Here is a 12,594-nt window from a genome sequence, read left to right as displayed (position 1 = left end):
TATGTGCAGGTTAAGTGTGCCGTGGTACATATGTAGAGGACCATGTTCTGAGGATTATCTAACATACCAGCTTGCAAGGCAAGCACTTTTATCCACTGAGCTATCACTGGCTGACCAGACGGAATCTTTAGAGTACCTGGTGTGATAGTCCTGAGAGGAGAAACAGTACATTTCTCAGAAAGGAGAAAACAGTTGCTTTATTTGCCATAATGTATAACCAAAATAAGATATCCATAATCTTTATTCTTTGTTTCTTCTTAGCAAACACTAACATAAACACATAAAAATCCCTTGAATTTGGGTAAACTATTTGGAAATTACACAAAGCCTGCTGGATTTAGCTCTTGCTAAGAGTTGTTCTCCTAGGTAACTCTTGAACTGACTGTTGCAACTACCTCACATTCCTTTCTTGAAAATGATAGATTAAAAAATTCCTTCATGGTTAATTTTAGTGGTTTCCATAACACGATTAATAAAAACCCAGAGTCAGATATTGGGGTTCAATCTGAAGATCAGAAAGGCAAAACAGTCAGCCACTGGCTCTTACCGAAATGGCGATCCTGACTCCAAGAATCCTCAGAATGAGACTGACTGAGAGCTAGCTATCTCCTCCCATTTATATTCCTCTCTAATGCTGGGATTGATGGCATGCACCATTACCACCCAGTTTTTATGCCAAACTAGTGTGGCTACTGGAATTAAAGGTGTGTGTCACCACTGCTTGGTCTGTAAGGCTGACCAGTGTAGCTGTTTTACTCTCTGAACTTCAGGCAAGCTTTATTTATTAAAATACAAATGAAATATCACTACAGGGTCCTCACATTTCTCCTCTTGAATATCCTCATGGATCACCTTGATCCACCACTACAAAAACTGCTAGTTTCCTCATCTACATAATGGAATCTATTATAATATTTATCTTCCAGAAGATATGATAATAGAGTGTAAAAATTCCTAGCATTTAGTGTGCCATAGACTCTTTCGAGGTTAACAAAGGTTATAAATCCACTAAATTACATATACAAAATATTTTTAGCATAGCTTTTAGGGAATCCATGAATTCCTGAATCTTTTCCTTGGGCAAACAGCCAATTCAGCTAGACAAACATTTTGACTAGCTATTTTGTGCTGAATTAAAATAAAAAAATTAACCATGGCCAGAAGTGGTGGCTAAGACCTACAATTCTAGCACTCTGGAGGCTAAGGCTGGAGGATTATTGCAAATTTATAGTCAGCCTGGTTCTTCTAGTAAGTTCCAGTCATGGCTACACAGTGGGACCATGTCTTAATATCATCTAACCCCAACAATCCCAAGTCAACAATGTATTGTTAACTGACACTTCTGTGATAAAAAGTATCAATTCTTTATATATATATATATATATCTCCATCCTTTTGTCTTTGAGTATGTGTAGCCTTGCAGGTATTTGTTAGTGTGGGCGTATACACCTATGCATGCATGTGTGTGTGGAAGTCAGAGGTCAACATCGGATCTCTTCCTCTATTGTTCTCTACCTTTGCTACTTTAGAAAAAAGGTCCCTTGCTGAACTTTAACCTCTTTGCTTTTGCTCGGCTGGCAGAGCAATGAGGCTCAGTGCTCTGCCACATACAACTTCTCTGCTTCCCACATACAGTTAGCACTGGGGTTACAGGCATGTGCTGCCACGCCAACTTTTTATATGGGTTCTGGAGATCTGAATTCAGGTTCCTGAACTTGCACAGTAAGCACTTTACCAAACAAACTGTAAGTTTAAAGTTTATAATCAAAATATTGTTTTCTAAAGTCATTTATTAGCGATTCATTCTCCTCATCTGTAATGCAGCTAGGTGAACTTGTTACTGTTCACATTCTATTTGGGCTTTTATTCACATCTATCTATCTATCTATCTATCTATCTATCTATCTATCTATCTATCTATCTATCTATCTATCTATCATATATGGTAACCCTAACATTAAAGTCAAAACCACATAAGAGAATATATTCATTCTTTATTTTCCATTGCTCTGCTTTTTGCATCTACTGTCTACTTATAATAACCAACCAGCAAAATACAAGCTTCTAGACTCTATTCCTGTATTTTTCTGTAGAAATAAGAAGACACATTTAGTCAATATATTTGTAAATCTTCATTCTTATGTGAAAGCACAGTACACGCTGTTTTGTATTTTGTTTTTTGACTTAACAACATAGCCAAGAAATCTCTTTATATCAGCCTACAGAACCCTTGCTCACCATCTTCACAGTGATACACTACTCCACTGTACGGATATACTGTAAGTTTTTCAATCACTCTTCTACATATGGGCACTCAGGATGGTTTTAATATTTGCAATTATAAATAATGCTGTAGCTAATAGTCTTATGCACAGGTTTATCTTTATTCTTTTAAATACTGTTTGAGGCCCACCTTCACAGTAATATCTAGAAAGATTACCAGATTGAGTGATAAGTGCATATACTGTTTTACTAAATATTTCCAAAATTGCTTTCAAGTTGAGTTGCCCTAGTCTTCATCCCCACACAGATGGCCTCTATTTTTGTCTCTTCGTGAACTGTGTCTGCAGGTGTAGAAATAGGTATGTTCAAGCCACAATAATGGAAATTGTCATGTCTCAGCTAACACCATGGCTAATACTCTACTAGCCTAGGGTATTAAGACATCTGTGGCTTACTGTAGAATCTTCCTCCTTCCTTCTTCTGGTTTTAATCTCCAGGCAACACCCAGGGACCCTTCAAATATAAGATTCTTGTTCTCCAACAGCTCCCCATCTCACTCAGAATAAGACCCAATACCTACTGTAGCCAACAAAGTCATAGGAGCCCTGGTCTGTGTGTTCACCTCCTGTCAGCCCCCCTTCACTCCTGCTTCAGCCTGTATGCTATTCCTTACACATGTCAACAGTTTGTGCACTTTGGTTCTCTCTCCACAAAATACTCTTCCTCGGGTGGTCACATCTCTTTCCCTCCTCTTCACAACTCTACTCAAATGTGAAGATGCTTTCTGTGATCTGCGACAACAGTGCTGCTCTCCGTTCTCCATCCTGCACCTTGCTTTTCTTTTCTTCGTGACATACATCAGCACCACACATATTGAAAGTCAATTTGTGTATTGACAGGTCATCTATTTGTTCTTCAGAGGAACAAAAGGTTCAGGAAGAACTTTTTTACTGGTCTATAATAAGTAATCAATATAGACTTTGTATTGAATGAACAAGTGAATGCATGGATGAATGAATCCACAATTGTTCTTTAAAAACCAATAATTATTCTTCTACTGAACTCAGCTTGGATTCATCTTTGCCAACTCCTTGGTATTAATTACTGCTATCTTGTAAATTTCTTATTCTGTTACTGTCGATTACTACTACTTTATTTCTTTTCATTAACTTACTATCTGCTTATTTTCTTCCAAATGCATCATAAAACCACTTAGAGACAAGAATAGTGTATTATTTTTCTTTATGTTTTTTTCTTGGCAATACATTAGTCAGGAGCTTATAAAGTATTTGCTGATTGCTCAATAGTGATGAACAGTGCTCTTAGTTCAAGTGAACTGAGATAACATTAAAATTTATAGTTGATGAAAAGCAGGACAAGCTATAAGAATGCAAAAATAATTGTTTCAATAATAAACCTAAGAAATAAATGTCTTAGCTTTGCCCAAACAGAAGGGCAAGTACAATTTGACAGATACTGAAAAGGTGTCAGTCCCTGAAGACACACAAAAGATGGACATAATTTTAGGACATTTATCAACTAAGCTTGTGGAGACACTGTATCCAATGAGACCAAATTAAGGCAAAAATCCAAATATATGCAGTCAGTGCAACATTAGAGGATGGAATTGTTTCAAACCATTCTGGTACAGCCAATGGAACAAAATGGTTGGGCTACGCTATAGGAGATAACCACACACCCCCAGGCTGTATACTGGCTTCACTAGCACTACCACAGGGCCTAGCTGCACTTCTTTACAAAACTCCAGAGCTAGAGCATGGTAAGTGGTCAAACATGTGTATTTTCAACATGTAGATATGGCCTTTCTGAAGGAGAAAATATTACATGAATAAGTAAGATTTTATTCCTTTTCTAAGAATGTGAGAATGGGAAGGCAATCTATTGCTCTCTCTGGTATATACGCACATATACGTATACATGTGCCCATGTGTAGCTAACAGAGGCCAGAGAATAGTGTGGCTGTTTTCTATTCTAATACTCTCTGCCTTAGTCCTCTGAGGCAGTGTCTCTCCCAGGTTGTGCAGCAAGTGTTCTTAACCACTGACCATCTCTTCAGCTCAACTACCTCTACTTTTGCTCTATAAAGAATTTTTTGACGTTCTGACTTTTCACAAACACAATCAAAGCTGTGTTCTTGCTTACCATGTCTGCTAATAAACCGAATGCAGCTTTCTACCACCAGAGGAATTGCCTGGCTGGAATCCTGAAAAACAAAAGGAAGTATGGACATTAGAAACAAGGAAAGGAGAATTGAGTCTGGTCTCAAAGTGGAGATAAAACTGCTACCTGGTCATGCCCAGCCTGACTGCATTGATGCTATGGTGCTGGCTATGTATATGGTGGTGGAAATGGTGGCAGAAGGTTTTAAAAATGACAGAAAGGGGCTGTGGTTTTTAAAAGAGAGGTGGCAGTGGAGGGGGTGGGAGAGGGAGAGACAGAAGACAAAGAGACAGACACAGGCAACATATCCATGCACATAAAAAAAGCTTAAAAATCTAAAAGAAAGATTGTTCAAGTTGGCACAATAACAGTAAGAAAGAAAAGAAAAGGCAACTCTTGTAAATAGCAAGAAGGACATGCGAATATGTAAAGCAGGTTTCCCAGATGTCCATTTTTGTTTTGTCTTTTTGCTATATAATCTTGATTGTGCCAATTGATTATATGGGTTTCCAAGTTGCTGTCTACAAACTGAGGAAGGGACTGGTGGAAGGGCTAGTTACATGTACTATTGGTACATGAATGAATATATATACATATATATATACATGTTTTAAGCTATATATATATGTGTGTATATATATATATGTATATATATATATTTATATTTGCCTGCATGCTTATTTGTGTGCCACTTGTACAACTGATGCCAAGGAGGCCAGAAGAATGCACTGGATCTCCTGGGACTGGAGTTACAGGTGGTTGTGAGCCACTATGTGGGTGCTGGGAATTAAACCCAAGTCCTCTGCTAGAGCAGCCAGTGCTCGTAACCACCGAACCATCTCTCCAGCCACAGGTACATGAATATTAATGTCTACACTTATAGAGGTGTTGGGCCACATATAGTCTTTTAGATAGATTGCTTCTATGGTGTGTTATTATTATTACTGTTGTTTATTTTCATTTGATAATATTGAAATGAGGCTTGGTGAGATTAAATGTCTGCTTGTATCATATAACTAGTAAATAGAAAAGCCAGGGCTTAATTCTCTGTCACCAAAGACTCTGCTGTCACAATACTGTATCTGTATATCAATTATTACTAAAAATCAATAATGAAGCTACATGAGTAATAATTCAGCTGTGTGAAAGAAAAACATTAAATATGGCTCTACACCCTAGTTCAGATGTTCAGGAAAGACTAAACTTTACATTGGGGTGGACCCATGTTATCTTCTGCCCATTTCACAGGTTGGCTGCACCCATCTGGCTTTGGACTTTTCAATGTGGCCGTGGGGTTTGGCTACTATAAGGGAAGCAGCTGTGTCTCCTGAAGGAGTCAGGCTTGCCAGTGGTCAGGATGCTGCTGAAGCGGAGCTGGAGCCAGAAAGGTCTCAGTGTCACAAAACTCATGCTATTATTATTACTTTTTCTTTTTTTGAGAGAGGGTCTCACTAAGTAGCCCTGGTTAGCCTGGAATTCACTAGGTATGTCAGACTGGCCTTGAACTCACACAGAAACCTGCCTGCCTCCACCTCCCTGGGATTAACGGAGTGTGATACCACACCTAGCTTCAAATGCTCATCTTTGTGACACTCCTCCCCGCAAACCTGACTGCTTCCTCTAGCTGTTCAGGTACAGCGGCAGGGTCTGACATTTTGTAAGATCATGGACTTCTCCCAGTCAGCCCAAAGAAACATAGAGGAAGAATCTTGGTCCTTTCTTCCGTATTCTAATGAAAACTAGGCTCAACTATTACAACGGGAAAAGCCTCCATTCATGGGAAATTGTGTATCAGGAGAGATAATGAAGGTAGCAGAAATGGATTTGCAGAATTTTCTGGTCCCAGATTTATCTGAAGTTAAAGAAGAAAGACACCGACTGGGAAACGTACAGGTTCCTGGCATTAATAGACTACGTGAATACAAAGTTCTGTCTGTATGTGCAGGAAATGTTCTACCAACAGCAGGATGGCAGGAAACAAGGCACCAAAACTGCAAGCTCAAGGTCCCCAATAGCCCACCAGAAGAAACAACTTGAAGGAATAATCTGTGGCAGACGAGGGTAGGCCAGAGATGCCTGCCTGTCCTACTACAGAGTTAAAATGGAGTGTAAGGCAGAGTCTAGTAAGGAACAGCAGCACAGAGGCTTTAGTTTCAGATGTTCTAATTGTCCTCGCTGCGTCCTGTGATGCTTCTAAGATACAACTGACTCGTTTCCTCAGTTGTGCTATGTGTCCCCATGACACCCACAAAACCTAGATGTCACCACTAACTGCATACAGCTTCCCCAGCACTTTCTGTATTTTTCCATTTATTGTTTCTCCTCTTTTCCTTCTTTTCTCAATGTCAGAATGAATCAATGTCAGTTCCATTACTTTGCTCACAATGTTTTTTTTTATCATATAACCTTAGGTTGGAAAGGGTTTTTAAGGACAACCAGGGCAAATTTCCATTCAATCAGTTGGAGGGAATTGACAGTTGGCATAATTTAGAAAAGAGAGTAGAGCAGCAGTCAGTAATTTACAGGAGAAAACTATCAGGATGATAACTATACAATATCCACACAGTTTGATATGGTTTCTTTTAGTATGAAATTAGGTTTATTTTTTGTCTTACTTATATAATCTGTTAATGGGATACTATGTGGAATTTTAATACATGTAGAAACTATATGATGTTTGAGGCAGGTTAAACATATCTATCTCCATCAACATTTATCACTTACTTATGGTAACAGTTTAAAATCTGGGAGTGGAGAGACGGCTCAGTAGTTAAGAGCACTTGTTGCTCTTGCTGAGGGCCCAGGTTCAGTTTTCAGTACTCACATGGCAACTAACAACCATTGTGGACTCCAGTTCCAGAGGATCTGATGCTCTCTTCTGACCTCCATGGGCACTGTACATATAAGATGCACAGGCATACACATAGGCCAAGCACCCATATACACACAAAAATAAAATAAATAAATCAGAAAAGAGACAAGCACAGAGTGGATCCACCTAAGGAGAGCACAGGCAGTAAGGCCGGAACGAGGTGAGGCGACAGATGTGATGGCAGGAGAAAGTGAAGGGCGCCAGTGAGCAAAGACGCCTGCAGGTGACACCTGATGGCGGGGCGGGGCAGGGTCCTCCTTTTCAGCAAATGCCTAGAGCTGCTTTGAACACAGCCTCTTAGGAAAATAGGTTTCCACATTATTCCTTATATTTAGCTGATTTGCAAGAAACAAAGACTGATTTCTTGGTTATTTATAGAAGATTTTACTGTTCTGACCATCTAAGAAAAAATTCTTGCTAGAGAGAAACTGGAAGAACAACCAACTCAAGGCCCTTATTGTACTGGGGCATGTAGAAATCCTGGACTCTGATGCCAACCTGGCACCAGGGGAACACACCTTGCCTGCAAGTGCTTTAGTGCAGCAGTATGCAATGTAAACCAGATGGTGCCACTCCCCGCTGATGGTGACCCCAGCCCGGGGCAGACACTACGTGCCAGCACTCCTGCAGCTACAGCAGAAGACGCAAAGCTCCCACATGCATGCCCTAGGTCTGTGCAAGAGGTCTAGGGTTAGGTCAGAAGTGGAAAGAAAGAAACTTCAAGTTTAAGACTATTCTTGGTAATAAAGGAAGAATGGTTGCTTAGTGTGTAAAATATATGCCTATTAATTTAAAATGCAACAAATTATCTTTGAGAGGCATTCCACTCTTCTCAAGTTTTAACAGAAATCCAGGGATAAAGGAGAAAAAAGAATTATAGGAATAAGATGGTAGAAAGTTACAGTGAAATTTTTATCATTTTAAAAAAGTATATCCAGGCTTGATGGCAAGTGCCTGTAATCCCAGAATTTGTGAGACAGAGGTAGGAGGAATGCAAGTTCAAAGCTAGACTGGGAAGTACAGTAAGATGCTGTACAAAAAAAAAAAAACCCACAAAACAAAATTAAAGATTTTTTTTCATTAAAACGATATCCATAGTTAAAAGGAAGGCTAGGGGACATGGCTGAGTAGTTAAGAGGACTTGCTGCTATAGCAGAAGACAACCCAGGTTTGGTTTTGGTATCCACACAGTGGCTTATAACCATCTCTAACTCCAGTTCCAGGGGATCTAACATCCTCCTCTGACTTTCCTACAGGCACCAGGCATGCACATGACACATACACATGTAGGCAAAACACTCATACACATGAAATAAAATAATAAATCTTCAAAGTATTGAGGAGACAAAGAAGCCTGTGTCAAATGACTTCTATAGCTGGACTGCCCACCAACCAGAGTAGTCAGATCCATGAACTGAGGGCTGGGGCTGCAAACAGTGCAGAAACCCTGTGCCCTCTACATCTGATGACTGCCCTATGTCCAGGCCTCTTTGTGTGACTACAATTGACATTTAAAAAAAAGTTTTATTTATATTTATATGTGTGTGTTTGTCACATATGCACTCATACCCTAAAAGGCCAGAAGAGGATGTTGGATCCTCTGGAGCTAGAGTTACAGGCAGCTGTAAGTGGTCTGACATGGGTGACTTCAGCTATACTTAAGTCCTTTAGAAGAGCAGCAAGTACTCAACTGCTGAGACAGCTTTCCAGGCCTGCAAAAGACTTTTTAAAGGCCTGGGTCAGCTTTTTCTTGGGTAGACAGAATGATATTTCTGAGCGCTGCCTTCCACCCGTTCTTGCTAACTTTCCTCCTGCAAAGCTGGTGTGAGATGCTACGGGAGCGTGAAGTTGCTTCAGAACTCACTGCAGGCTGTAACTAGTGAATGGAATATTGCTACTGCAAAAACAGGCTTCAATTCATTTTCTTTTTACTTTAAAGCAAGTGCAGTTGTATTGAGATTTCCCCTGAGGTGGATTACTCAGGCCACTGCTAAGAGTCCTCCTAACACGGGTGAGAACTGGTTGCTCAGTGGTAGATTTTAATACAATGATGAAAGCCACATGCAAACTTCTTTTGTAACATACCCCAAACTGTTTCACAGTACTTTATGAGGGAGTGTCAGGAATACAGCTAAGATTACAATAAACCAGAAGCAGTCAAAGCCTACAAACTTAAACAAGACTTTTAGACTGAGGATCAGCTACCTCGGTGCTGGTGCGTCAGTGTGTGTGTGAGGAATTGTGAGGCCTCTGTAGGGACTCCTAGGAGGACGTCATGGGCTGTTACAGAACAATTTGCCCACGTTTAAACCAAACCTAACTAACAACAAGAATAAATCACAGAGCCTATGATAATTCCAGGAAGTTAAATGAGTGTTTGCTACAATCTCAACCATATGGTAAGTAAAGACACAACCGAGCACAAGCATAATGTCAGAGGAGCACGCCATGGAATTCAGTCATGACTGTGGCAGGTATTCGGTTTTCATGAGCCTGGCTCTTTACCTGTTTCCTCACGGTTGAGCTACGCCTGTAGTTGACCCACCGAATCAGAAAGGACCAGTCCAGCAACAGGAAGGAAAAAGAAAACAGGGACAGAATGAGACAACCACTCCTAAATTCAGAGTAAAACTTTAAATTATGTAAAACAACTGTACAGCAGGTAATGAAACACACCACATTATTGCGCTCAGTCCCAGAAACAGCTAAGAGACTGGGCAAGCTATTTCCCAACAAAAGTCTAATAAACTTTATTCTTTCATAAAAGCACAGAGGTCCCTGATTTAAACTTAAACAAGAGGCAAATGGTTTAATCTGTAATAAAACAGATTCATCTTAGACAATTTTAAGATCTTTCTGTTTGAAAGGAAACAATAATAAACACCAAAGCATATATATTTTCTTTTGAGACTCTTTGGAAAAAGAAAATGACTGCTTACTTTATTTTTATTTAGATGGTAGGACATTCAGACTGAAATGAACTCCAGGGACCCTCTGTCAGTGCTTCTCAAGCCGTGTTTAGGTGTAGAAGCCTTTTTCTCACAGTGTATCAGTTACAGAGGCATACTACTCAAAACAAGGAGGGCAGCACTGCCTTGTTTTGTGAAGGTAGGAGCCAGGCAGGGGTGTTGGGCCTTGCTCTGACTCTGCTGCCAGCCTGCCCTGAAGGCACCTTTCTGAACTAGTGCTTCTCTAAACTAACGTAATACTCTCGTCTTTAACAAGAGGAGACTGATATTTTGAGAAGGGAGATAAATAGTTCAAGGTTACAAATGGGGAAATAATCCAGCAAAGGGCGTCAGTTTGGCCCTATCTAGGATTTCCAGAGACGCGGTACTTCTGATGAAGTTAAGACTATACTACCAGGAGACAGATTATACAGACTTTCACTTCTCTTAGTTCCCTCCAGTCCTCACGAATTCTATAGTAATGGGACCTGAGCTCTAATCCGCTATGACAGAATGATGAAGATCAAACTGAGTTATCACTAAATAATGAGTCTATAACTGTAAATGGCTTCATGACTGTAAGAGTTGTCAGTTTGATACAATGCAATCTGCTTCATTAAAGCGTGTTCTCCTTTAAATCAGCACATTTTTAGGCATCTGAGGGTGCTGGCTGAATGAATGTCTTGTTTTCTGCCAGCTCATAGCAGCATCAATGACTGTGAGGGAAAATATTTGGCTGAGGTGGAGAGGGAGGGAAGGTGGGGAAAGACTGGGAGGGTTGCATACTTGTATATCAGCAAAGATTTCTCCCAGTGCTATTTGGCAAGCCAATGCAATATAATATTTCATTATCCACCAAGAGTCACTAATTAGGGCCTATCATCTTTTCCATGTATTAAAAAAAATCAAATCAAATGCTATCACCTAATCTTTCTATGCTGGAGACTTCCCCGAGGTCACGTGTAGAAGTCTCCCAGCTAAGAGGTTAACAAGACACAACAGAGTCTGATGTTTATTACCCTTGCAATAGAGTGATTTTGGGAGTTTCTGGGAAGATTTTTATCAGGTGATAACTCCCAGGACTTATTTTGCTTAGATTTATTTCCCTAAATGGTAGCAACTCCACAGCCATTCAAGAGGAGATAAAGTTAGTAAGGCAAAGAGAAGGAAGCAACTCTTGCCTCAGGCTGCTCCTTTGCAAAGTCATCCATTCACCTTGAACCTCTCCTCATCCCCCGCCCAGAGCCACTTACCTGGCAAGGCTACAATCAGTCCGCTGACCTGTGGAAAGAGAAGGGGAAATGTTATTTGTTGAAGCAGAAGGGGTAGGATGGGTTGTACACCCTAGGAATTACCATACCCTTCATATCTTCCTAGAGAGCCAGCAGCAGAAAAGGACTGACCTAACTTCATTTTGGGCAGAAACTTTGCTTCTCCAGTTCCCATGCTAAAGTCATCAACATCTTTGAACCTTGTCAACTCTATTTTTCAAATGAGAAAACAGGCATGGGTGTATGGGAAGAACAAGTCAAATCATATTTTAGAGAAAAAAATTTTTTAAGCCTGCCCCATATATGACATCTGGCTTCTCATGTATGTGCTAGGTATGTGAGTAGTGGTGGTGAGAGGTACTTTAGAGGACACAGGACATGGAACAAGTTTGTCAGTATATAAGCAAACCACATATGCACACAGTTGAGTTTGGGAAGAAAGGGGAATATAGAGAGAGGTGGGAGAGGATACACAGGTTCTAGTTTTAGAATCATACTAAACTCTCCTGTTAACTTGCATTGACATAGTAAGGCAGAGATAAGATTCAGTACCCACGTGGCTAGCAAATGAGGGCTTTCAGTCTAATGATAGGTGGTTAAGACTTTCATGGGCCATAGTTAGCTTTGAAAAATGAAATGGAAAATCTTTAAGTTGGTAAAAAAGTGTTTTATAAAAATATCCATATATGCATACATAAACCATGATGTAAAATGTTGCCATCTTTGAGCCAATAGTTAATGAAGCTTGATGAGTTTTGATAAATCAGTGAGAAACCCTGGCAGGCTGTGAGTCAGGAAAGAAGAGATCTATTCTCATACTCCTTATTCAGACTTCAGGAAAGGCAACTATTAGGGATGGGGAAGGCAGAGTTTTTTCTTGCATTTTAAGTGTTGCTAATTGTTAAGATAGTTCAGTTCATCTTTGGCAATCCCCAACAGCCTGTTACCAAAGGCTCAGTTTTCATCTGTAAAAATATTATTCTGAGCCATTATTTTCAACATCTGTCCTACTTCCACCCTAGAATATTCATACACATCAACTATCCCTCTGTGGCAAGAATCAGAGGCTCTTATGTTATGGTGACAAACCCTTACAGAA

The 12,594-nt window shown here is 40.0% G+C and overlaps 1 protein-coding gene across 5 annotated transcripts in view; it reads right to left on the bottom strand.

Moving 5' to 3' along the window:
• Srgap2 (SLIT-ROBO Rho GTPase activating protein 2) overlaps positions 1-12,594 on the bottom strand; it is a 211,507-nt gene that overhangs the window by 27,745 nt on the left and 171,168 nt on the right. For all 5 annotated transcript variants that reach the window (XM_038348994.2, XM_038348996.2, XM_038348997.1 and 2 more), the window contains exons 12-14: positions 11,478-11,505; positions 9,782-9,806; positions 4,387-4,447 (exon numbers count right to left, since the gene is read on the bottom strand). In XM_038348994.2, the coding sequence (XP_038204922.1) occupies positions 4,387-4,447; positions 9,782-9,806; positions 11,478-11,505 (114 nt within the window). The remainder of the gene's footprint in view (positions 1-4,386; positions 4,448-9,781; positions 9,807-11,477; positions 11,506-12,594) is intronic.

This window comes from Arvicola amphibius, chromosome 12 (assembly GCF_903992535.2).
Source record: "Arvicola amphibius chromosome 12, mArvAmp1.2, whole genome shotgun sequence".
NCBI classification, from domain to species: Eukaryota; Metazoa; Chordata; class Mammalia; order Rodentia; family Cricetidae; genus Arvicola; species Arvicola amphibius.
This window is presented reverse-complemented; position numbering and strand designations above follow the sequence as displayed.